The sequence below is a fragment of the Diospyros lotus genome, chromosome 4 (assembly GCF_014633365.1).
Source record: "Diospyros lotus cultivar Yz01 chromosome 4, ASM1463336v1, whole genome shotgun sequence".
In the NCBI taxonomy this organism is placed as follows: Eukaryota; Viridiplantae; Streptophyta; class Magnoliopsida; order Ericales; family Ebenaceae; genus Diospyros; species Diospyros lotus.
Window position 1 is genome coordinate 41024185 of NC_068341.1, and position 27944 is coordinate 41052128.

The window sequence follows — 27944 nt, forward strand, 5'->3', positions numbered from 1 at the left end:
AAACTCATCTAATGGATAGGCCTGAAGCAAAGCTTGTCCGAGACATTGCCATTAATATTCTAAATAGACTGGGAGATAATGGTTCAAGCATTTTTGAAGATGTTGTTGGATTGCTTCCTCGTATAGAAGAAGTGATGTCACTATTAGAAATGGGGTTGGATTTGCTTCCTCGTATAGTAGGGATATGTGGAATGGGAGGTATAGGAAAGACTACTATTGCCAAGGCTGTCTATCACCAAATTCGTTCTCAGTTTGTTGGTAGCTGCTACCTTGAAAAAGTTAGAGAAAATTGTGAGAAACGTGGTTTGGAGTCATTGCAAAAATCTCTTCTTCTTGATATCTGCTCGATCTCAGACAGTGATATAAAAATAAGAAATATTGATTGGCCTGGGCTAATAAGGAACGCGGTAGGGAATAAGAAGGTTCTTGTAGTCTTGGATGATGTAGACCATTCAGATCAACTGGATGCCCTCGTTGATAGACTTGATTGGTTTGGTCCAGGAAGTAGAATTATAATAACGACCAGAAACAGTCATTTACTTGCCAGATATGGTCCAAGAAGTCATGTCTATAATGTTGAGGGACTAAATGACGAGGAAGCTTTTAAGCTATTTTGTTGTAAAGCATTCTGGAACAACCAACCAACGCCAGGTTTTGAGGATCTCATAAAAAGTGCAGTTGATTACGCTAAAGGAGTTCCACTGGCTCTTGAAGTTTTGGGCCGTTTTCTAATTAGCAGAGAGGTAAACGAATGGCAGAGTGCAATCCATAGATTAGGGCAAGAGCCTAATCGAGATATTCAGAAAGTGCTCAAATTAAGCTATGATGGACTGGGGGATGAGGAGCAACAAATTTTCCTCGACATTGCCTGCTTCTTTAAACGGTATAGCAACGAGTATTCCAAAGTTGTGAATATGCTGGATGGTTGTGGGTTCCAAGCGGTTATTGGAATAAGTGTTCTTAAAGACAGGGCACTTGTAACGATAAGAGACGGTGTCCTTACAAGAGGCAAGACAATAGATATGCATGATCTGATACAAGAAATGGGATGGCATATTGTTAATGAAGAATCCCCAAAAGAGCCCGGTAGAAGAAGCAGGTTGTGGAAGTCCAAAGACATCTACGATACACTCACAAAAAAAACTGTAAGTGCAAGTGCTCTCATGTGTTGAATTTGTCAATTATCTTCTCATCTAAGAGCCTAGATTTGTCCGGTGAGGGGTATCTTTATTTTTTATATTTTTGTTTTTACTCTCAACAATATCTTCTCATGCATGCTTGGCCAAACTTTATTATGTAATTTGACCAACAAAATCTTTGCCTGTTAAATTTTGAATCATCATGTCATCACAAAACTTAAACTAATACGTAGAAATATATATTTTGAACTTGTATAATATTATTTTTTGCTTCGATAGAATGGAACATATTTAAATATATTATTTTGCACAACATTCACTTTGTTTGCTTAAGGATGAAAGTTGCGTTTCCCTTTCGTTAAGATTTGGTTTCTTAATGAAAAAAGATTTGGAGACCATAGATTCAGTTTCTTATTTTTACCGCTTGTTTGTTAGGGGACAGAAGCAGTGGAGACCATAGTTTTGGATTCTCATGAAATAAAAGAGATATCCTTGAGTCCTGATGCATTTTCAAAGATGAGCGAATTGCGACTGCTCAAGCTTAGTAATGTTCAGCTTCCTAACGGTCTCGACTACCTCTCCAATGATTTACGCCTTCTTGATTGGCATGGATACCCTTTAAAATACCTGCCATCAAATTTTCAACCGGATAGCCTTGTCACAGTAAAACTGTCGCATAGCTGCTTGGAACTTTGGAATGGAAGAATGGTATGAGTAAAATAAATCATATTGAATTTTTTTTACTATATATGCTTGCATTATTGAAATCTTATTTATCCTAAAAAACTGTGTCTATTGATATCAATGGCAGTGTCTGGACAAGTTGAAATACGTTGACCTCAGTTATTCACCATGCATAACTAAGAATATAGATTTTACAAAGGCAGCAAATCTTACGGAATTGATTCTCAAAGGTTGTACGAACTTGGTTGAGATCTCATCCATTGAAGGCATTAAAAGGCTTACGGTCTTAAATTTGGGGGGCTTGAAAAATCTTAAGGTTCTTCCTGCGGGCCGTTGGCTTAAATCCCTTGAAAAACTTTTTCTTCCTGGTTGCTCAAAACTTGAAAATGTTTCTGAAGTCTTAGCGTCTACGGAATGCTTAATTCATCTTGATTTGAATGGGACTTGTGTAGAGGAACTGCGAGTTGAACATCTCAGCAATCTTCAATTTATTAGTCTGGAGGATTGCAAAGAACTTACAAGTCTTCCAAGTGGCATTTGTGGGTTGAAACTTCTTACAAAGTTGAATGTTTCTGGCTGCTCAAAACTTAGCAAGTTGCCCGAGAACCTAGGAGGATTGGAGAGATTGGAATATATTGGTCTGAGGAATTGCAAAGAACTTACAAGTCTTCCAAGTGGCATTTGTGGGTTGAAACTTCTTACACGGTTTGATGTTTCTGGATGCTCAAAACTTAGCAAGTTGCCCGAGAACCTAGGAGGATTAGAGAGATTGAAATATATTGGTCTGAAGGATTGCAAAGAACTTACAAGTCTTCCAAGTGGCATTTGTGGGTTGAAACTTCTTACACGGTTTGATGTTTCTGGCTGCTCAAAACTTAGCAAGTTGCCCGAGAACCTAGGAGAATTGGAGAGTTTGCAGTCACTTGAAGCTGATTTTACCGCTATTAAGCAACCACCATCCTCGATTACGCACCTGAAGGAGCTTAGGGATTTGTCATTTAAGGGATGCAAGGGACCACTGTTCTCATCATTTTTTATTCAGAAAGAACCCATGGGTTTTAAGCTACCTGCTCTATCAGGTTTACGCTCTTTGACTGAGCTACATCTCAGGGACTGCAACTTCTTAGAAGGATTTCTCCCAGATGACCTAGGCTCCTTATCCTCGTTGGACTATTTAGACCTTAGTGGTACCAACATTATCAGTTTGCCAACATGCATCAGAGATCTTTCCAAGCTTTGTTACTATCTTGATTTGAGGAATTGCAAAAAGCTTAAAACATTGCCCTATCTCCCGACAAATATTCGTTTCATTTATGCAAGTGGATGCACATCATTAGAAACATTGCTGGATCCGGCTATATTGCCTAGAAATCTTGATGGTGCCTATTTAATTAATTGTCATACACTATTAAAGAATAGGCCCAGCCTCCTCCTTGAACTTCTCAGAAATATTCTTAAGGTCCATCTCTCTCTCTCTCTCTCTCTCTCTCTCTCTCTCATGTCTTTATTTGTTGTAACAGAATTTACAAGGTTTTGTTGATTCTCTCTCTCTCTCTCTCTCTCTCTCTCATGTCTTTATTTGTTGTAACAGAATAAGAAAGAAAGCCATATTGTTGTTCCTGGAAGAGAGATTCCAAAGTATTTCAGGTATCAGAATAATATGGGGCATTATGTTCGAATCCAGGTGATGCCAGATTGGTATGAAAGGCTCAGGGGTTTTGTTGTATGTGCTGTTTTTGAAGCAATGGCTCCTTCAATTGATGCCAAACGCTATGCATGTGCGGAATGTTACGTGATGTGGAATGATGTTTTACTCTATTCCACGGAAATCATCTTTGGCAACTTCCAATTTCAGTCCGATCACTTATTTTTTCATTACATTTCATCTAAACCAACCTTTAAAGAGAATGATTGGGTGGGTGAAATTAGGAGGAGGAGGGCGGAGGTGAATGATTTGAAAAAGAATGAGATCATCTTTTATTTTAGTAGTCCTGAAATGGTTGACATGGTTGCCCCAGTGAAATGCGCTGTACATATGGTATATGAGAATGATGAAGAATGGCCAGATCATCCACATTTAACTATCCAACAAAGCGACCATGATGAGTATGGGTCAACGGAATGGATGCAAGGTGTTGTATTGAGAAAGAGAAGTCGCCATGACTATAATTACAAGGAAGACACAAGAGAACAAACGAATCCTAAGAAATGGAAATACAATTGTTCTATTTCTCTCATTGAGGGGCCCTTGCGCTGGTGGTAGGCTGTAATTTGAACCATCCGATCATCCATGTTTCGAGACCTTTATGATGCCATTATGGCTCTTGTGGTGAATTTGTGAGTTATATTGATGAGTGTTGTTATGTCATTTGTTAATTTATATTTAATACAATTTGTTTTTAGGTAAAATACAATAATTATACAATCTTTTTGACATTCTAAATTATTAATATTAAACTCCATAAAATAAATTAAACAATCACTAAATTCACATTATTTTAATACCAGATTTCATAAAACAAAACAATAACAATTTATCACATTTAACTTCATTTATACAATACAAACTTAAATCAAAATAATTTTATTATTGACTAATAATAAATGATAAATAATTAAATTTATCTTTATTAATTATTAATGTTTATAATCATTGTAAAAAAATAAAAAAAAAATGATATAAAGTGAACTATAATAGTTGGTTCATGGGGTTCTAAACCAAATTCCCCACACCCGAGCACATGGTTGATGATGGTGTGACAACTCTTTCAATTTTATTAAGAAAAGTTTGGATAATTTTACAAAATAAAAATGAACAAAATTGTTTACATATAATATAATAAAAAATATCATACAATATCAAATAGTTTGGTGCAACATCAAACTATCATTATCAAATATAAAAGAAATAATGTTTTTATTTAATTATAATATAATTCATATTGTCCTAAAAAAATATTTATTATTTCTTAAAAATATTTGATATATATATATATATATAAAGAGAGAGAAAGATGATAAACATTAAAGTAGATAGTTGAAGTCAAGTGTAACACAGGCAATAGTGCAAGTGTGAGGCAACCAATGTTGGAATTTGATCTAAACTCAAATTTAAGAGTGTTTAATTTATTAAATGTTGAGTCTTGTTAGTTTGAATAAGTCTAAACTATTTTACAGATTTTTAGGAATTTGATTTCAAGGTGTTTTAGTGGGTTAGCAGCTGTGTTTTAAGAATAGGACCTGATAAGCTATTCTTTAGGACCTAATTTATAGGAATTTGTTTTCCTATAAATTAGCCTCGTACTGAAGTAGATTTACAAATTCAATTAAAGGTTTGGTTTTTTTTTTTTTTTTTAGCTATTTGCCCTTTAAATCTTAAGTACTTAAATGTGATATCAATATTCTAAATTTGATAATTTCAATGTAATAATGAAAAAAAGTATTCGTGTCTTTTCATTATACATCAATTATTATCCGTTATTTATATGTTTATCATATTTTTATATCTCTCGATATATGACAATAATTTTTAAATTTATCAAATATTACTCCTCCACAATTAGGGGTGGGTATTCAATCAATTTGAAAATATTAAAATCGAATAACTAAAATTGTATAAAAAATAGAATCAAGCCGATCAAACAAGCCAACAAATCGAGCAAACTAAAATTAGTAAAACTAAACAAATATAAAAAAATTAAACTGATCGTAAAAACTAAACTATTAGTTTTTCTCCCAAACTAAGTAATACTTAAAATATAAAATAAAATTTAATTTTTAACTTGTAGTTTTTCTCCCAAACTAATTTAACTTAATAAGCTGTCGTTTGTAAATTTTTTAAAAGAAAATAGTTTTTACAAATCTAGAGGACTTAAAAGAATTTTTTATTAAATTATTATTATTCACTTTTTATACAACTAATATTGTTTAAAGCAGTATGATATGGTTTTGAGTTGATTTGGGTTAAAAGAGAACCATTAATTTAATTAATGAATTCAAAAATCATCAATTTTTAAAAAACAAAACAACCGCCCGCCAAATATGTAGCATCTTTTGCTCAGGGTTGGTAGAGAAAAGCCATATATTGAGCTAAGGGTTGGTGATTGAATCTCAATTTTTTGATTGTTAGATCAAATTTGAGTTTATCGTGATAAACCTAGATTCATTACGTAGAGAGAGATGATGAACACAAGTAGACTACGTAGATAGAAAAAGAAAGCGATAAGAAGAAAAAATTAAAGAGATAAAAGAAGAATAAGAATAAAATATTTGAAAGATAGAAGAAGGAAAAGAAAAAAATATTAGGGAGAGAGAAGAAGAAGAAACTAGAGAGAGAGAGAGAGAGTGAAACCTTTCATCTCGAGTTTAGATTTGGGTTTCAAAAAGATAAAAAAAAAAAGAAAAGAAAGAAAAGAAAAAAAGACTCTTTTGTATTTTTTCAGATACTAATCGTGTGTAATTCTTCCTTCTTTTTTCTGCAGAGTAATTATATATAAAAAAATATGTATGTATTTTAGATTCTAAGTTTATTATGTATGTATTTTAAATTTAATCTATTGACAAAAAGTAATATATTTAATTTATATAATCTTTAAAATTATATAAAAATTAATATAATAAATATAAAATAAGTGATGTATTGAAAGTGAGTCATTGGTTGGTAAAAAGAATATGATTGCAATTAATATAATAAATAGAAACGCGTTTATCTATAAATTTATTATAATTAATTTAAATAATATTTAGAATGAAATTTGGAGGAGATTTCCACAGGAGATTCCTTGGATGTTTCCAGGTGGGGAGGGGGTGAGCTTAGCATTTTCGCTGGACGGGACGGCCTCCTCGTCTCTATCCATCCGTAACAACATTAATGGCTTCCACCATATTTCCTTTGAAATTTTTAAAAATGTATTTTTTTTATTATTTTACAAAATTATTTTTTAAAATAAAAAATTAGAAAACGTGTTTGTTTTAAAATTTTATAAAATTCTATTTTATAATATTTTATTTAAAAAAAATTGATTATTAAATAATAAAATTAATTCTTTTTAATATAACATTTTATATTAAGTATTATTATACATAATATGTGTAATGCACTTATTAATATACTACACTCAATATATATTTTTAATTATATTGTATATAAACTATATTTTTAAAATTTTAAATAAATATATAATTTTATTTTTAAATTTAAGGATAATTTTTTCTTTTTTTTTTTTACTATTTTCTTTAGCACTTGCTTCTTCTTTGTCGCTGGCAACTACCATTGATTGAAGATTCAGACGATCAAAGCCTACAATTAAAAAGGCCAAGTCAAGAGGGTTAATATACACAAAAATGAGACAGATTTAACGGATAGATTTTCATAAATCTAATTTTTAATTTACGACCAAACCTAAAAAACGCAGACAGTCATCACCCACCACTGTGGACGATGGTTTCATAACCGTTAGCCATCCTTTGGATGTTGCTTGGCCAGTCGGTGGTCATCAAGCCATCATCGTCTGCTTGGCATCATCAAGCTATCATCGCTAGCTTTATGTGGCCGCTAGTGATGGAGGATGAAAGATAAAAGATAAGGGCTTGGCGATAGTGGTGGTGGGCAATGTCAAGACCTGCTCTCAAATTACCCGCTAGCATAGGAAATTCGAGAAGAGACCTTTCAAGATAAATACAGATACAAACATCACTTAATATTTTGTTAAAAAAAATTTCATTCTCATATTTGCTCACTAACAATAAGAGCCAAAATAAACATTATACATCATTCTTTACATCATAAACTCAGGTTTACAACTCATATATTTTTAAAATTAAATTTTATTTACAAGTCTTTAAATGTTATAGATTCAATTTTTATCTCTAATGTGGCTTAAGTAGTTTTACGACTATGGTTGGAGTTGATTATCTCTAATGTGGTTTTGGATTTGAAGAAAAGAATGAGAAAATAAGAAGAGAGAAATGAAAAAAAAAATAAAAAGACTAAATCAAAGAAAGGGAGACATAATGAAACTCTTTAATTATATAAAAAGAGAGAGGGGAAAGTGAAGTAAAAAAAAGAGAGAAAAAAAGAAGATGCATTAATTATTTTCATTGTTGTTACTATCATCATGAACAAATCTCGTTGTCGTTGCTGTTTATCGTCGCTGTCGTTTCTCTCTTCATTCTAGTCGTTATCGTCATTCGTTCACTGTAGATAGATGGGGAAAACAATAAATGTGATATAAAAGAAAGAAATAAAGGATGAGAAAAGAGGATAATAAATTTAAATATAATAGTATTTTAATTTTTTTTTTTATAAAATTTAGATGATAGTTAATTAATAACATGAGAGAAATTGTAACACAACATTAAACTTTAGGTACTCTTTTGCATTTTTTCAAAAGCAACAAATATTTTTTTACATTTACTCTAAATCTCAAAAATTGACCGTGTCTAATTCTCCATTCTTGTTTTTTATGGAATAATTGTATATAGAAAATATGAATCTATTTTATATTACGAGTTCATTATATTTTTAATATAAAAGCAAAGTGATATATTTAATTTATATACTTTTTAAAATTATATAAAAATTAATATAATAAATACAACAAAAAGTGATGTTGCCATCTTCTTACATACAATTTTTGCTATCATTAATTTTTTTTAAATCTTGAGTGGTGCGTAGTGAAAATTGGTTGTTTGTTTAGTATTTTTATGTTATTAAATTATTATCTGTATTAAGTATAGTTACTTCAAATCTCATATGGCCCAACAATCAATCAATCAATATTCTCTAACATAGTCAAGCAATTAATTAAGAAGTACAATAAAAAAATAAAATAATCAAATATATTTTAATTAATAAACTGAATACCATTCTTACATCAAAAGGAGAATAAAAATAAATAAATAAATTCTCTCTCTTTGTTTGTCTATTTTTTATAGTAAAAGGTGAAAACCCCTCATTACTATTTTTTATATTACTATTTTTTATAGTAATGAAGCTCATCTAATTTTACAATGATGATTAGAGTTAATTATCTTTAATGTGGCTTTGAATTTGAAGAGAAGAACGGAAAAATGAGGAGAGAGAATGAAAACGAAAAGAAATTAGAGAGAGAATGAAATTTTTTATTTGAAACTCATATTTAGATTCAAGCGAGAAAATAATTAAAGAAAGAGATAAAAAAAATGCTTTTACATCATGAACAAATCTCATCATCTTTGTTGTTTGTTGTTGTCGTCATTTCTCAATTAATTTTAGTCATTTTTATCGTTTGTTCACTATAAATAAATGGAGAAAATAATAAAATAAATATAAAAAAGAGATAAGGTATGAGAAGCGAGTATAATAAATTTAAATATAAGGATATTTTAATCTTTTTAATAAAATTTAGACTATAGTTAATTAACAATATGGAAGAAATTGTAATACAACATTAAACTCTTTTATATTTTTTCAAAAACAAAAAATATTTTGCATGTAATTCTCCCTTTTTGTTCATACGGAGTAATTGTATATATTTTTAAAATATTTGTTGAATTAAAAATATATACCTATTTTATATTTTAAGTTCATTATGTTTTTAATAAAAAAAAGCAAAGTTTTGATGATGTGAATTTAATTCATTGACAAAAAGTGATATATTTCATTTATAATTTTTTTTAAAATTGCATAAAAATAATATAATAAATATATAATACGTGATATACTTAATCTATTAACGGTGTGTCGTTGTTAGATATAAAGAATATGATTGTAATTTATAAGTTTATCTATTTACCTTACCTGTATTGATAATATCTATAAATTTAATGTAATTAATTCAAATATTTTGATGACATTTCGAGGAGATTTCCACAGTAGAAGGGGCCATGATGCTGCTAGTCCACAGCACAGCGCACATTGCACGCAACCGTATTGGAACGGACCACGCGGACTGGGCCCACCACCACCCAATTGCAGGACGAAGCTTCTCTCTCTCTCTCTCCCAATCCCTTCTGGGTCTCTTCTTGAATGAAATTTTGAGGAGATTTCCATAGTCCACAACGCGGTCGGAGTCGGACCTCACGAACTTCCACCATGTTTTATATATTTTCTTTCGGCCTATGTTGCTTAGCATAGACGAAGAAGCCAGTTTGTTTTCTGAGCATATCAACAATTAACTATATGTATATTATGTCCATTGGCTCAAATCAATGGAAGAGCGAGCCGTGGCGGAAGCTCTGTTAAGAAAAACAGTCAAAGAAATCCCCAAGTTAAGAAAAATTCACAGTTCATTCTCGATTACATTGGAGGAATCTGCCGTGCTTGCATATATATATGTAAGATGTATGTATATAATAATCTATATATTATAAAGATTAAAGAAGCAAGGCAGCACTCTGCCGTGCTTGCATATATATATGTAAGATGTATGTATATTATAATAAGAAGCACAGTGTGCGTCTTCTTCCTCCTCCAATTTCAGAAGTGCGCTGTAGTAAATTTATATATTTGAGAAGTGCGCTGTAGGGCTCTCTCTCCAGTTTCTCTGCGTGTGTATTTACGTTCTGTTTGCGCTATAGTCAATTTGTGTACATTCTGTTGTGTGTGTGCGTGTGTATAAAATGTGTAACTATTATAAAATGTGTATGCGCGCTGTAGCAAAATGCTGTAACTGCTGTATAGATGTGCATATTATACGTATTATAATTTTAACAAAAGAAATTTTATATGCGCTATAGCAAAATTTTTAGGGTATGTATATGCGCTGTGTGTGTATCTAATGCAAAATGTTGTACCCATTTTGTGTATATGTGTATACGCACTATAACAACATTACTTGTATTAGATATTTATTTGTGTGTGTATGTATACGTGGTATATATTTTTAGTTATTTAATTGCAGCCATTATAAAAAAAATGGCCCTCATAGAGGGCAATTAAATCTCACTGGAAATAAAGATTAATTTGTAGTCACGGGAAACAAAACATAATGGTTCATTAATAAGCATAGGGAATTATGTTTCATGTATATGTGTATTTTGTAGTTATTTTATGTGTTATAGTCATTTTATATGTATTTTGTATATTTTATATGTAGTGCATTTTTTAAAATAAGTGTGCTTTACTCTAAAAGCATTTTGTATGTATTTTTATATTTTTTAATATAATTATACAGAGACTCAAACAAAGTGATTTTTGAAAATATCTAAGAAATATTTTGATCTTACGACTGAAATAAATTTTAAATGTTAATTAATAATTGAGATCAAATACCAACATACCCTGCACCCCCCAACCATCCCATTCTCTCTTTTTTCTCACAAACTCACTCACCCATTCCCTCACTCTCTCTTTTTCTCTCAGGGAGACCCATCCATATACACACATATGCATACATATATATATATATATGCACATATTTATATATACACACAAATACGCATATATACATAGAGAAAAAATAAATGAGAACTAGGAGGAAAAAGAAAAAAAAGAATAAAAATAAAATATGAAATATAGAAAAAAAAGGTTTCAACATTAGCATGAAGGAGAAGTAAGAGAAAGAAGATGATGGGAAGTAAAAAAATAAAATAAATAAAGAAAATAAAAATATATGAATAAAAATAAAAAAATAGAGAAAAATGACATTATTGATGGACAGGTGGCGCAAGAGACAGTCAAAGAGGCAATATGGGTGTGAGCGTTTGCTGGATTTCTCCTCATTGATTGATGTAAAAATAATTATTTTTGAATTATTTAAACCTTTGGTTGGTATTGTTTTGAAATTGTTGATGGGTGACTTTTGAGGGTCGGTTCTTTTTCGTGTTAATAAAGATAAAATTATAATTATAATTTGTGTCTATTGACCACTCTAAAATAAAGAGTATCATAGATTATAATTTTTTTTTAATTTTTCTAAAAGAGTATCATTCTAAATATTATAATTTTAAAAACATTTAATACTTAATTTTTAAGTATTTTAAATATTAACAGTATAAGTTTTAAATAAAAAAACACCAATAATGTAAATTTTAATGTATAAGAATTTGATATTTACAATTTGACATGAATGATCTAAAAGAAATAAAAATATATTTTTTAAATCATTGATAATCAAATGTTGTTTTTAATATAAAATTTTATTCAAAGTAGGAAGTTTAATTCAAAATTTAATATTTTTATTTTCAGGTGTTGAATCTTTGATATTTAAAGAAATATAAAATTGGTTAATCTATTCTGTTGAGTTATTTAAAAAGAATTTTTTTATTAATTTTATTTTTTAATTTTTTAAATTAAAATAATACAAAAATCAAATAGTTCCTGATCACGCATGGTCGAAGAACACAAAGTTTGGGAACACAAGGGTTCTCGACCACTCACGATCAGGAACCCAAGGTTCTCCAACCTCGAACCGGGGTCGCCCTGTTGATGGCCGCGACCATGGCGATTGGTGACGGTTGATATGTATTATTTGATATTTAATTTTTAATTTAATTTGTTCAAACTGTAGAGCACTGATATGCTTTATTATATAGATTTAATATTTTTTTTTTATTATAAAACGTTAACAAGTATACAATAACTTTAATTTTTATTTTTTGTTCAATATTTACAATTTTTTTTATTTGCTTTTATATTTTAATTTGTAATATTAGTGAACATTATAAATCTTATATGTTTGAGCTTTGTAGAGTTTTAATACAAGTAAAATTATTACAATATAAAACGTATAAATTATAATTATATTTTAATTTTAATATTATTTTTATCGTATTTTTAGGCACGGGTATACACTAATACCTCAATAAGTCTGAACGTTGTCACATTCTCTGCACAATAAATTATACCACTTAAAATGGGAGGCATTTTTTAACAAAATAGATAGCACACTAATTTGCCATCCTTCGAACCAAGCGCCTGACAGCCCATGCATACAATCATGTCCCTCATTAATTTCAAGATTCCCACGCAATTTACTCACTGGATCACACGTTCATTCCGTACAATATTTATTATTATTAATTCTTTTAAATCTTGAGCAGTGCATTTTGAGTCATCGAAGTCAAGTTCAGACAATTGGTGTTGCTTTTTTCATGGATCTTTTCATCGACAAGAAATCAATTTGACAATGATTGGATTGAATTGAACGAGATCGAATGGATTAATTATAAATAAATATGTTATTAATTATATATATATATATATCTTTGAGAGGTTTATTTTTGTGGACATAGCATTACTTGTAAAAGTGAGCCTCCTTTATGTTTGTCCTCCATTCATTGCAGGAGGCAATGCTTTGCAAGCTGGCCTCCCTCACATGCCGAAGACACGCTTATGCGTCTTCACGTGCCTTTGGCAAACTTTATGGCTTTCAGATTGTAATGTCAATAGATATATTTAATCTATTGATATTGAGTTATTGTTTGATAAAAAGAATATGATTGTGATTTATAAGTTTATCTATTTTCTTGTATTAATATTTCTAAATTTAATGTAATTAATTCAAATATTAACAGGAAGGCCATCGCTGCTAATGTTTGACTAAAGAAATATATAAATATTAAAAGTATTGTCAGATAATTTAGTCAAACGCAAATTAAATTTAAAGTAAATTTTAAAAAAATAAATATTTCAGAACAACATCACATCAGTATACTATTACTTGCAGAATTTGAAAGGTAATTGCCACCGACACGTCTATGAGTCTTCACGTGCCTTGGCCAAAGTTTGTGGCTTACCCATTCCCCTTTTAACGTAGGTAAGTAGCTTACCCATTCCCGTCACACCGTCAGTCTCCATTGTTACTTATTGTAATTAATTTAAATATTTTAATGAAATTTCAAGGAGATTTCCGTAGTAGAAGGGGCCATGCTGCTGCTAGTCCACAGGGCACATTGCACACAACGTGGTCGGACCTCGCGGACTGCGCCCAACGCGTTTATTATACTTTCAGTGAACTGGTGTCCTTTTGGCCTCTGTTGCTTCGCATAGCAGATCAACAATGGCTTCCACCAGCACCCAATTGCAGGACGAAGCTTCTCGCCCTTTTGGGTCTAGTTCCTGGAAATACGATGTCTTCTTGAGCTAATCTTAACTATTTAAAAAAAAAAAATAAGCGATCTATGGCTGGCAACCATTATTGTTGAAAACTATTTAAAGAGAGAGACAGGATGAGCCCTTTTGAGTGTAAAACTATTTGACAATTGAGTTTTTATGTTTTAATTGGAGATTCAAACACTTAATAAAATAATTAAAAAAATATTTTCTATAACTTAATAGCCCTTTTGATTGTAAACCCACTAGTTTATTTAACATCACTTGTGGGCTTACGCATGGTGTATCAATTATTATTGTTAAAATATAAAATATGAAGTGAAAATTAGAGTTAATATAAAAAATAATCTCAAAAAAAATAAGAAAAACCTGAGGAGAACGCGATGTAGATCTCATTAGAAATAAGGAACTTTGCAATCCTCAGGAGTTTAATGAACGTTTTTGACAAATCATCCATAATTAAGTAATACTTAAACATAAAATAAAATTTAATTTTTAACTTATAGTTTTTCTTCCAAACTAATTTAACTTAATAAGTTGTAGCTTGTAAATTTTTAAAAGAAAATAGTTTTTACAAATCTAGAGGACTTAAAAGAATTTTTTATTAAATTATTATTATTCACTTTTTATACAACTAATATTGTTTAAAGTAGTATGATATGGTTTTTGAGTTAATTTGGGTTAAAAGAGAACCATTAATTTAATTAATGAATTCAAAATTCATCAATTTTAAAAAAACAAAACAACCCCCCGCCAAATATGTAGCATCTTTTGCTCAGGGTTGGTCGAGAAAAGCCATATATTGGGCTAAGGGTTGGTGAATATTGAATCTCAATATTCTGATTACTATATCAAATTTGAGTTTATCTTGATGAACCTAGATTCATTATGGAGAGAGATAGAGAGATAGATGATGAACACAAATAGTCTATGTAGATAAAAAAAGAAAGTGATAAGAAGAATAAGAATATATAATAAGAAGAAGAAATTAGAGAGATAAAGAAGAATAAGAAGAAAATATTAGACAAAGAGAAGAAAAAGAAAAAAATATTAGGGAGAGAGAAGAAGAAGAAACTAGAGAGAGAGAGAAACCTTTGATCTCAAAATTAGATTTGGGTTTGAAAAAGATAAAGAAGAGAAAGAAACGAAAAAGAAGACTCTTTTGTATTTTTTCAAATGTAAAAAATATATTCAGAAATCGATCGTGTGTAATTCTTTCTTTTTGTTTCTGTAGAGTAATTGTATATAAAAAATATGTTTCTATTTTAGATTCTAAGTTTATTATCTTTTTAATAAAAAAGCAAAGTTTTGGTGATGACATGAGCTTTTAAATTTAAAAAATTCAACAACAAGGGTTAAATTGAATCTATTGACAAAAAGTGATATATTTAATTTATATAATTTTTAAAATTACATAAAAATTAATATAATAAATATATAATAAGTGATGTATTGACAGTGAGTTATTGGTTGGTAAAAAGAATATGATTGCAATTAATAAAATAAATATAAACGCGTTTATCTATAAATTTATTATAATAATTAATTCAAATAATATTTAGAATGAAATTTGGAGGAGATTTGCACAGGAGATTCCTTGGATGTTTCCAGGTGGGAGCATATAACATTAATGGCTTCCACCATATTTCCTTTAGGCCTCTGTTGCTTCGCATAGACGAAGAAGAAGCGCAGTTTGTTGATCCACTCAAATCTTTAGGGCCCAATTAATTCTTTCTTTCTCAAATATCGTGGCCCAGATTTCCTTTATTTTCTTCAATAACCTCCGCGTGCCTTGCATTCATTCACATCTAATAAGCACACTAATTTGCCTTTCTTTCATTCAACCGATAACTCATGCATACAATCTTACTCCCACTTAGGGCTGGCAATAAGTCGAGTTGAGCCGAGCTTGGCCCAGCTCGATTGATTTTAGGTTGGCTCATAGCTCAGCTCGAGCTCGATATGAGCTTATTTTTTTAGCTCGAGCTCGGCTTGATGATGACTACGAGCTGGCTCGACTCAGCTAGAAATTGACTATTATTTTACTTTTATGTATATATATATATATTTAAATAATATATGGGGTATATATAATATATATATTTAAATAATATATTTATAAAATTATTAAGTATATATTTATATTATTGAGTATTAAGTAATAAATATTTTTTTATTTAATAAATTTATAAAATTAATATATATATATAAGTATATCGAGCTAGCTCGTGAGTCAAATGAGTCTAGCTAATGGTAGCTCAAGCTCGGCTCATTTACTAAATGAGCCAAATATTTGAGCTCAAACTTGGTTCATTTGTATCATGAGCTAGCTTATTAAGCCAATTTTCGAGTCGAGTGTTGAGCCAGCTCACGAGTAGCTCGGCTTATTGCCAGCCCTACTCCCACTAATTTAAGGTTCCCATGCAACCCACGAGGTCAAGTTCGGACAAAAGGGGTTGCTTTTTTCATGAATCTTTTCACCAACAAGAAATCAATTTAAGAGTGATTGGATGGATTAAATTTAGGTAAGAGCCACCTAGCTAATAATAATTGAAATGAAATAGAAAAAAAGTTATAAATTAATTATATTTATTGTTAATTTTAAATAAAATTATTATTAATTATTTTTTATATATGAGCAAACTGTTATTACTTTTTTGGATAAAATTATTTTAAATTATTAAATTTTATGAAAATACTATAATTCTTTTCTAATATAAATAAATCTAGTATTAATTGTATGTATATCCATGAGAGATTTTTTTTTTTTTTTTTGTAGACATAGCATTATTTGTGAAAGTGTACCTCATTTATATTTATTATTATAAGGTATTAAATAAATAATTATTTTTATTTTTTTTAATTTTAATTTTACAATCATCTTTTATTTTTATCAAAATTTATTACAATTGCTTTAAGCCAATAACATTGCAAAATTAGGAAAATTGTTTTTCTTAATAAAATTGCATTTTTACTTTAGACTAAAGAAATATATAAATATTAAAAGTATTGTTAGATAATTTAACCAAACGTAAAATTATATTTAAAATAATTTTTTTAAAAATAAATATTTTATCATAACATCACATCAAAAATGTACTATTACTTGCAGAATTTGAAAGGGGTGAGAATTGGGGGGGGGGGGGGGGGGATTCCTAAAGTCCACTCAGGATGTGTCATGGCCAAAGTTCATGGCTTTCAGTTGTAATGCAATAATTTTATCCCTTTCAAAGCTTATCACATTCACATTGCAATATCAGTCTTTTCTCCTCAAATTTATTCATTTTTTTTCAATTTTTGAGTATTTTTCCTGACTATTATCTATAATATTTAAATTAAAAATATTACTAGTTTCGGCTCCGCATCAATGCCTTCAATTGCCGCTCCCTCTTTTTCTTTTTTAATTTTTTTATATTAATTTTTAATTAATTTATAATATCAAAATTAATATTATAAATTAATCAAAAATATATTCTTAAAAACCAATTTCTTAAATTTATCTCCTCTGCTTTGCTTGATTCCTACAAAAAGGTATTCAAATTATGTAAAATCTACATAAATACACATTTTTACTAACAAAAATAACACAAATTTAAGATAAAAATTAAATAAAAATATGTATAAAATTAAGTTTTCTAATAAAAAGAATATTGTTGCCTATGACATTTTAGTAGTAGAAGAATTTCTTTACAAATTTTTAAATATTATAAATTTAATTTTTATCTCTAATGCGGCTCATTTCTCTAATTTGGTTTGAATTTGAAGAACAGAATGATAAAATGAGGAGACATAAATGAAAGGAAGAAAAAATTAGAGAGAGAATAAAATGTTTTATCTGGAACTATGATTGGGTTTAAAAAAATTAAAGAGAAAAAATAAATTAAAGAGAGAAATAAAAAAATAAGATGCATTTATTTTTATTGTTACTACTATAATTATAAATAAATTTTATTATAGTTGTTATTTATCCTTATCGTTTCTCTTTTGGTTCTAATTATTATTATTATTTATTTATTATAAATAAATAAAGAAAATAATAGAAGAGAGATGAAAAGAAAAAAAAGAGGGTAATAAATTTAAATTTTAAAAAATTTAGACAATAATTAATTAACAATATGAAAGAAATTGTAACTTAATGTACTCTTTTGTATTTTTTTAAAAACTTATTTAATTAATTTAAATATTTTAACGAAACTTCGAGGAGATTTCCAAGGGACCATGCTGCCAGTCGCACATTGCACGCAAACTCGTGGGTTGGGCCCACCACCTTTATACTTTCGTGGTACACTCACTGGACTGTTGTTCTTCCTTTTCTAAATTTCGAGGAGATAAGCCACTGCACACATTGCACGCGTCTTCACTTGCAGAATTTGAAAGTGTGTGTGGTGGGGTCCTACGCGGTGGAAATTTGAAAGTTGAGGCGGCGGTGGAAATTGGTGGGGATTCCAAAGATATTCGGGGTGTGATTGATAGAAATGAAAAATGAGAGTGAAATTTAGTTTTTATTTAAATTTTAAAAAATTTTATCAAATAATTTTTTAATTTTATAAAATTTAAATTCTATTTTAATTTAAAAATAAATATTTTTTTAGAAATTAATAAATTAAAATTCTTAAAGATTGAGTGAGAATTAAAATTCCATAAAATTAAAATACCGCCCTCATTTTTCAATTCTATCAAACCCACCCTTAGCCTTTATGGCCAAAGTTCATGACTTCCAGCTGTAATGCAATAATTTTATCCTCTTGAATGACTGACTCCACACCATGGCTTCTAGCTATAATGCAATAATTCTATCCTCTTGAATGACTTGTCTTTGTGGAGTTTATGGTGCTGCTGCCTTCTAATACGTCAAATAATTTTATACTCTTTTAAGGTTGGTTACCACATTCACATTGCAAGATCAATCTTTCTTCCTTAAATTTATATGGTTTTTTCAGTTTTTAAGTATTTTTTTTATTATTATCTATGATATTTAAATTAAAAATATTACTAATATATGCTCCAAATCAATGCCTTTAATTGCCGTCCCTCCTTGATTTAATTTTTTAATATTAATTTATAATATCAAAATTAATAATATAAATTAATCAAAAACATCTTCTGGCCAATTTTTTGAATTTTTCTCATTTTTTTTGTTTGATTGTTATGAAAAGATATTTAAATTATGTAAAATTTAAATAAACACACATTTTTAATAAAAAATAATATAAAATTCAGATAAAAATTAGTATAACATTAAGTATTATAATAAAAAGAAGATTGTTGCATATGACATTTTATTAGTAGAAGAATTTTAAATATTATTTACAAGTTTTTAAATATTATAAATTCAATTTTTATTTCTAATGCAGGTTGCATAGTTTTAAGATGATGATTGAAGTTAATTGATTTTGAGTTTAAAGAAGAGAATGAGAAAATGAGGAGAGAGAATAAAAACTCTTTATTTGAAATTCATGTTTGATTTGAAAAGAGAAAAAGAAGAAAAAGATAAAGAAATTAAGGAGAGGGAAAAAGAAATAAAAATATTTTTATTTCTTATATTTTTTATAAGAAATAAAAATATAAAAAACTCTTCATTTTTTTCTTATATTTTTTTAAACACTAGGTACTCTTTTGTATTTTTTAACAAATAAAAATATTTTTTACAATTATTTTAAATTTCAATAATTGACGAGTGTAATTCTCCATTCTTATTCTTATGGAGTAAAAAATATAAATCTATTTTATATTTTGAGTTCATTATATTTTTAATAAAAAAGCAAAGTTTTGATAACATGAGTTTTTAAATTTAAAAAAAATTAAGGAAAGTGGCTAAAAATGATTTTATTCAGAGAAATGACTAAAAATAATTTTTTTGTTTGAGAAATGATTAACTTTTACAATTTCCACTAAATTTAAATTGGTGACAAAAAGTGCCGTATCGGAATCGCAAGGGCAGGGCCCACCGCCACCACAACGCGGTCAGATCACGCGGACTGGGCTCAACGCGTCTACATTCACTGAACTGGTGTCCTTTTCTCCCTTTTGGCCCCTTGCAGAATTTGAAAAGGGGGAAACGCGATCAGATTCTTGAAACGAAATTTCGAAGAGATTTTCATACCGCGTTTATACTTTTGCGATACATTAAAGTATTCGATGGCTAATTTAAGTGAGATGCTTGAATTAGTGGGGAATTGAGATGTGGCACAATTTTTAATATAAATTAATTTAAAGATTATTTTGAAAATACTTAGACTCTTTATATGATAAAATTTGACACCTTATATAGTTATGGACGTACATGGCACTATTGACATGGCTTGAGCCCCTGGCATCAGGTTATGACTACGCCCAGTACATTCATATTCTAAATGATATTTTCAGCAAGAATTATATATACTTATACTATATGTATATTTATTATTCTGTTCGTTTTTCTATTATTGAACATTAACTTAATAGTCGAAATCTATCCTAAAAAATTTAAAACTCGTGAACTTATAGAAGATGAAGCTACACTTTTTATTTTTATTTTTACAAAGACTAATTTATCCTTTATTTAAGAGATAATCTTTTAAGAATTTCATTACGTGTACGATATTTATTATTTAATGGTCGACATAAGTGACAAGTGCTACTTTAACCTTTGTTAAAAATATTATTATTATTAATAATCTATCAGTTTTTGGGTTAAGCATCACTGGTCTTTAATGTAGCAATAATATTATTATGTAATTATATATGGGAAACTTATATAATTTCACAAAATTATATCAGTTATATATTAGGTTATGCTGGCTGTCAGGGCGTAATCTACATATAGATGCTAAGAATTCATGTAGTTGATCCCACATAGTGGGATAAATGCTAGATATATTATTGTATATCAGTTAGATAATTATATATATAATGTAAATTTAACTTGTAAGGAGTCTAGTATAATTTTGAAAATTAAAATTAGTCAATTTAATTTTAAAATATTTAGAATAATCTCAATATTTATGAATACCAAATTTCATAAATATTGAACTTAGTTTACTCTATAAATTATTTTGATAACTCTATATATCATTAGATATGTCTTCATATATAAAATTAAATGTGTACAACCTTATTTATTTACCTTACAAGGGCCCTTATACCGTATCATTTCAGTTGAAAATGAGAGAATTCTAATATTCTGCAATAGAGAAAAATAGACTTAATTTATATAAATAAAAATTCAATTCTTGATAAGACGACAAATAAGCCTCTAGCAAAAATTTGATATTAGAACAATTTTGAGTTGGATCAGATTAAAATAGTTGGTATCTCTAAATAGACCATAGACTACCCATCTCATTGAAATTTAAATATTCTTACTTTCTACATTTTATTTTCATGTGAAAATATTTTTTTATAATTTTTTTATACATAAATGCCATAATAATCATGAAATCAAGTAAAGATATGCCATAATAATCATAATAAAACAGAGAGATTCAGAAAGTGAACTAGTATGTGTAGACAATGTGTGCTAAATGATGATGGTTGAAGTCAATCACCTCCAGTTTGTTCAAAGCCGAGTGTGTCCAATTATTGTCTTTGACCTTAAGCTTGTATAAGACTTGCTCGACTTGCAAGCACAATACTTGATTTTTTGATATATTCTTCCATGATTAAGTTATTATTGGTATTGAAGGTAGAGTAAAGTAATTACATGTAAATGATGGCCTACTTATCTCTTAAAATTCTTATATTTATATAGTTGGACTCTAATATAAATATCCTAGAACATGTGCTGGCTCACATACTATGTTAATTATTAGACAAATCAGCATGTTACCTTAGTCGCCACATAAATTGGGTTACACGTTAGGTCGATTGAGGATAAAATTGAAATACGAGAACTAAATTGAAGAAAATCTCAAAATAAGATAAAATTATAAAATGACTATAAATTTAAAATAAACCAATCTATTAACTCTATTAATTAATACTACTTTTGTAATACTCGAAATTTTGTAAGCCGTGATTATTCAAAAAATGAGAAATGTCTCAATTAATCGTGAAAAAAATTGGGGTCAAAACCCCTGCTTTAAGAAAATCGGGCAAAGACATAATTTTTCCAAATTTCATAAAAACGGTTGAGGAAACCCTAAATGGCAAAGCGAACCTCTTTTAAGGAGATTAAGGATTTAAATAAGGAGCTAGGCGGGTAGTTAAAAACTCAAAACTTAGGGGGGCCAAAGTGTAAAAATATCAAACTTTGGGCCAAAGCGAAAATTGTCGAAAACCTTCAACGGGACTCGCCGGAGAAACCAAATGGACTAATCACTAGCTAGTTGGAGAAGCCATCATGAATCCTCAAGAGTAGGCTTGAGGTGGCAGGAAAGCTGGTAGAAAGAGATTGGCCAAATTCTCCTATAAATGCAAGACTTTGGATAAGAATAAGAAACTCAAGAGATTAAGGCATGGCCGAAGCAATTTGAGGGAGGGATGGCCAACATATCATTTACTTACCTTTGTCTCGCATTTCTGTTACACTTGAACACGCATCACTTCATTCATGGCTAGTAACATTGAGATGGGCTGCATCATGTACGTGGTCTAGGACCACACCATCCCAAGTCAGGGAATGGTTATGTCTTTTGATAACATGATGGCCCGCGGGGGTGATTGCAACGCCCTGACGTTACTACCATCGGGATTACTTCATGACATTTTGCATAATACATCTGCACGCATTATAACAATGAGTTATCTCACTTGGATATTTGTATCTAATCTGGGTATTTATACCCCTGGAACATTTAACGTTCCAGGTGCTATAGATGTTTAAGGTATCATCGGCTCAGGCAAGGACAAAGGAAAAGTTGTAACCTAACGCTATTTTAGTAGCTGAAAAAAAAAAAGGGAAACTATTTTTATTTAAGCAGCTAAATACTACTTTGTTGTTTAAGAGTTCCTAGTTGGGTGTCGGTGTATGCAAGTCCTTAAAAAGAGCGTCAAAATAAATAAATATACTTTGCTAATAATTGGCGTTTGCGTGATCCATGTTAAATTTGGGAAAAGGGACGTTAGTATAGTCCAAAATTCTTTTGGGCCATATTTCAAAGAAATAATATTACTTATATCCAAGTAAGAATTTTCCTTGCCAATTCTTAAACAAAAAATAGAAAGAATCTTTACCAAATTTTAAACAAAAAAAAAAGGAGAAATAATGATCAGAGCCACGTATCTCAAATGATTCTTATAAACATCAAAGACCAATGGGTTATATTGTGGTGCAATGGATATTCCATGATTAAATTTCAAAGTTATGTGAATTTAAGTTGTCTATTTATAAAGTAGATTCTCTACGGAAAAGCAATCTGGACATTTGAGTATAACCTAGAAAGTCCAAATACACATGAGAGTTTGAAGGAGTTCCATTTGGAGTTTTCCCCCATACGAGAGAAGTAAACAATTTTAATAGAAAAAAAAAAAAGGAAAAAAAAAATTTGGGACGTTACAACTTTTGCCAGGCTTGTCGTTGCTACAATGTGCAACCAAAACTTTCAATATCATTTACTTATTTTTTGACAAAAGATTTAATTAAATTGAATTTACTTTAATTAGATTGTTCTTATTTTATTTTTGTCAATAGATTAAGTATATAATTGTTGACGATCAATTTCAACCAACCGTGATTCGTTTTGTGCCGCGGTGAATAAATCCAAAATACCAAGATGAAGAAAGGAAAATCAAAATTCCGAATGTGAGTCAGCACCGAAGTTTTTACTTGGTTCGGCCAGAACGATGCCTACTCCATGACCGTACTCTGATTATTATTCTCTCAGAATGGCGGTATCTTATTATTCTTTTCCCCCTTCATGATGTCTATGATTCTTATTTATATTGAGGGGCTTTTACAATTTAGATAACATATAAAAATACAATGATTTTATAATGGGGGACAAACAGCCCTTATTGTCTGTACAAAATCGGGAGTAGGATCCTCATTACGAGGGGCATGAGTTGTTGTAGATAAAGTGAATGGGCATTTCCTCTGACTTTCTCAGCAGCTTTGCCACTTTATGCGAGCTGATGGCTTTAGGCCAACGACCTGAATGATACAGCGAACTGAGGGTTTTATAGCGAGCCCGTTAATCGATCATCGAGAGCTCGCCAGGGGTTTTATCAGGAGCTCGCAAGGTGCTTGCTCTACGGGTTTCGGGCTTTGATGGTGTATGGATTTCATCTGATGAGGTCGTCAGGATCTTCCGGGCTCTAGGTGATTGGGCCGGTCCATTGGGCTGAGCCTGGCCCAAAAGGGGGTGATGCGGGAATAACGTATAACATAAGCTCTCCTGCTCGCGGTGCAATTTTCGCACTAGGGGCTGACGCGTGCCAGCTGTTAACCCTCCAACTTCTGCCCAATAGCTTTAAATCTCGTCGTTCCATGTAGCACGTCTTGTCGGCAGCGCATTTAATGCACGCGTTCCCCCATTTCTGCTCATGATTACGCCCGAGGGGCCCACAAGTTGTCGTGCAGCCGTTGGATGTGGAGCATGCGATAAGTCGCTCGTTCATCCGATGGCTGGGATCGATTGTTTGATTAGTATAAATGGTGGGGGTGTCCCCCCTTTCCCTCTTTTACGCTATTTTTGAAATCCTCTCCAGCCTCTTGCCTTCTTGCTTTCGTCTTCTTCCTTCGAGGCTTCCATTGTTGCCGTCTAAGTTGCACGGAAACAGAAACGGGAGACGTTTCCAATAGGAAACGGAAACACAGAAACGACATTTTTCTAAAAAGGTAGGAAACGGAAACGCGGGGTAAACTGTAAATTTAAAAAATATAGAGGTTTTTCTGTAAATATAATTTTTAATATAAAAAATAAAAAATATATTTAAATATAAACAATAAACATAAGTTCTATAATGTATTTAAACCAACATAAACATAAAGTGCACAATGCATTTAAACAACCATAAACATAAAGTCCACAATACATTCAAACAACCTTAAACATAAAGTCCACAATACATTCAAACAACCATAACAATACTTAAAAGGTTCTATTATCCTTACATGACTTAGTAATTAAAAATAAATAGTGAATTTAAATAACATAATCTAATATAATACAATTTATAAAAGTTTATTCAGTTCATCATTCTCTATCTCTATAGACTGGCTGTGGCTAATATCTTCACCAAAGAGTACAGACTCCAACTCTGGTTCATCTAAGGAGAGATTAGCAAATTCAAGAACACCCACATCTTCCATACTCCCAAATTCATCTCCACCTACATCCCACATCTTTATCTTCTTGTCATAATATTGGGAGGTGTTTCTCGATAAAAGACGAAGATTGTTATGAACAAAGACCAAATCCTCTGCACGTTTTGGAGTTAATTTATTCCTTCTAAATGAATGAATGAAAGAATAAGTACTCCAATTCCTTTCAGAACAAGATGAAGAAGTAGGTTTCCAAGCACCTTAAAAGCTAATTTTTGAAGCAAAGGAGCACGTGAACCATAACATGCCCACCACTTCCTAGGTTCCCTGTCATAGCTATTTAAGATAGCATCTGGGTCTCCAAATGGCCCACTTTTGAGAGAAAAATCGGCGAACTCATCATCAACAATAGTACGCTCATCTAGATTAGGAAAAAGTATTTTAAAACACTTCATTCTTTGTGTGGAGACATCTCCATCCATATGTGGAGGCAGTCTACCTTCTTTTTCTTCAAGCCATTTATCACTATAATACCTTCAGAAGACAAAATCAACAAAAATTTAAAAATAAAAAAAAATAATACATTAGAGTGTTGAATTAGTAAGAAATAGAGATTGAATTTGAAAATTACCTCGGGTTCAAAGAATGAGCTAGGCAATGTAATGGAGTGCTATGTTTTGTCCAACGAGCAAGAAGAATCCGATGAATGACATAAAAAAATGATGAAAAATCACATGGCAGCTTGCCTTCATGATCATAAATAACCTTCTTCGTGTTGAAAATCATAGAATCCCACATCTCATAGACCAAATGAAGGCATGGTTTGTTTGTATCACAAACTCTAATCATATCATAAATAGGTGTTGTGAAAGCGAGAATATAATTAATTTTTTCCCAAAAATTCTCATTCACAACCAATTCACGAACAAATCGAGCTTTTCCTTGGTCATCATCTCGATATTGTGCCCATTCATCACTCATAACCATTGCTTCAGGTGCACGTCTAAGAAGTTTAAATCTTTTAAGCATAACAACAATAGAAGCAAATCGAGTGTCAACAACTGCAAGCAACTTCAAAGAACTAAACCGATTGAACATGGCCAATCTCATTGAATGATTCATTATAAAATTTTTTATGACCAAAGCATCTCCATGCACTTCAGTGATCCAATGACACTCATCATATATCTCTTGATTACTTTCTAAATTCCTAGCTGCACATATATTTTTCAAAGCAAGATTAAGTGTATGGACAATACAAGGAGTCCAATAAATATGTGGAAACATACCCTAAATGATTTCCCCAGCTCCCTTGCAATTAGCAGCATTATCAGTAATGATTTGTACAACTTTTTGGTCACCAACTTCATCTATTACCTCTTTCATCAAATTAGCAATAAATTGTTTATCCTTTACTTCACCTGAACAATTCACAGATTTGATAAACATTGGACCATTTTCAGAAACAACCAAAAAATTAATCAAGGATCTTCTTTGTGGGTCACTCCAACCATCAGTAACAATGCTAACACCTTTTCCCAACCAAGTGCTTTTAATAGGTTCTAGCAATTTTTCAACATTTGCCTTTTCTTGCTGAAGTAATGTGGTCCTCAACTTATTATAACCCGGAGGCACATACCACCTAATGGATGATTAGTAGCAAATGAATAAGAACTTAGATAATATGGATTTCTAGCAAGATTAAAAGACAAACCCCCAGTATAGAACATCCTAGCAATCTCAGCATCTAACAATGCTCTAGTTTGCAGTCAAAAGCTTTAGCAATAGGTGAATCCATGAATTTTCTTTTCTTTAAATGTTCTAAAACTCTTGGTTCATGTAAAGACAAAGAAGGTCCCAAAGAAACACTACAAGTCGGTAATGGCACTTGCTTATGTTGTAAACTTGATAATCTTTCTGCAACTTCTCTTTCAATTTTTTTCATCTCAACTATAATTTCAGGACTTACCTTTTTACAACAAGCAATTCCTTTCCCACTCATACTTAATAGATGAGCCCTAACTCTTGTGTATGTCCCAAATTTTTGCAAACCACAAAAATTACAAGTCCATTTCCAACTACCCCCTCCTTCTCCCATTTTCTCCATTCTAGTCACATATTTCCATAATGGACTATTTTCCTCATCCTTATTTTTTGATAAAATACTGCTACTAGATCCTGAACTTGAAGTTGAATGAGTCATATGACCTATGAGTTAAATTAATAAATCAGTAGATTATCAAATATAGGGTTCATAATATAAGATCAAATTCCACCAAATTTATAACAAATTTATAAATTTATTTTTTAACAAATCAGTAGATCATCAATGTTGTAAGCTTATTTTTTAACAAATTTGATGCATCAGGCATGTAATGTTTTAGATAAAACATATTACACAGTATGTTAGGACTTAAAAATTTCATTTGCATTCGAAGAAGACTTAAAATTTCAACACAAAGTGAAAACATGGCAACCACTACCAGCAACTTTCATATTACATAGCATTTACACAGCATATTACACATTGAAACACAATCAACATATTACACAGCATGCGCGCAAGGGACAAATGGTAAGGATTTGAAAAATTAAAAACACAATGCTTCATAAATCAACCAAGATTAGAAAACAAGAATCAAAGCACGCGATTTTACAATGTTCAAGACATAAAAAATTCCATTTTTACTAGTACACACATTATAGATTACACAACCTTCATATATGCAATTGATTATTTCGTTTACATGCATTTATATACACATTACGCAATTTTACACGCATTCATGTACACACATATAAACAATTTTACTAATACCCATTACACAACCTTCAAAAACTTCCATTTTTTGTTTATTCCCTAAAAATCTTTCATGACAGGAAGATAGATCATATATGGTTGCAG

The 27944-nt window shown here is 30.3% G+C and overlaps 1 protein-coding gene across 6 annotated transcripts in view; it reads left to right on the forward strand.

Annotated features, from left to right (window-relative positions):
• The window catches only part of LOC127800316 (disease resistance protein RUN1-like), a 68119-nt gene that overhangs the window by 21529 nt on the left and 18646 nt on the right, over positions 1-27944 (forward strand). For 5 of the 6 annotated variants that reach the window (XM_052334859.1, XM_052334858.1, XM_052334860.1 and 2 more), the window contains 4 exons: positions 20-1145; positions 1575-1847; positions 1951-3282; positions 3415-4259. The exons of the other annotated variant lie outside the window; for it this stretch is intronic. In XM_052334859.1, the coding sequence (XP_052190819.1) occupies positions 20-1145; positions 1575-1847; positions 1951-3282; positions 3415-4086 (3403 nt within the window). In that variant the 3' untranslated portion in view covers positions 4087-4259. Of the gene's footprint in view, positions 1-19; positions 1146-1574; positions 1848-1950; positions 3283-3414; positions 4260-27944 lie in introns of those variants that run through there. 6 annotated transcript variants of the gene reach the window in all.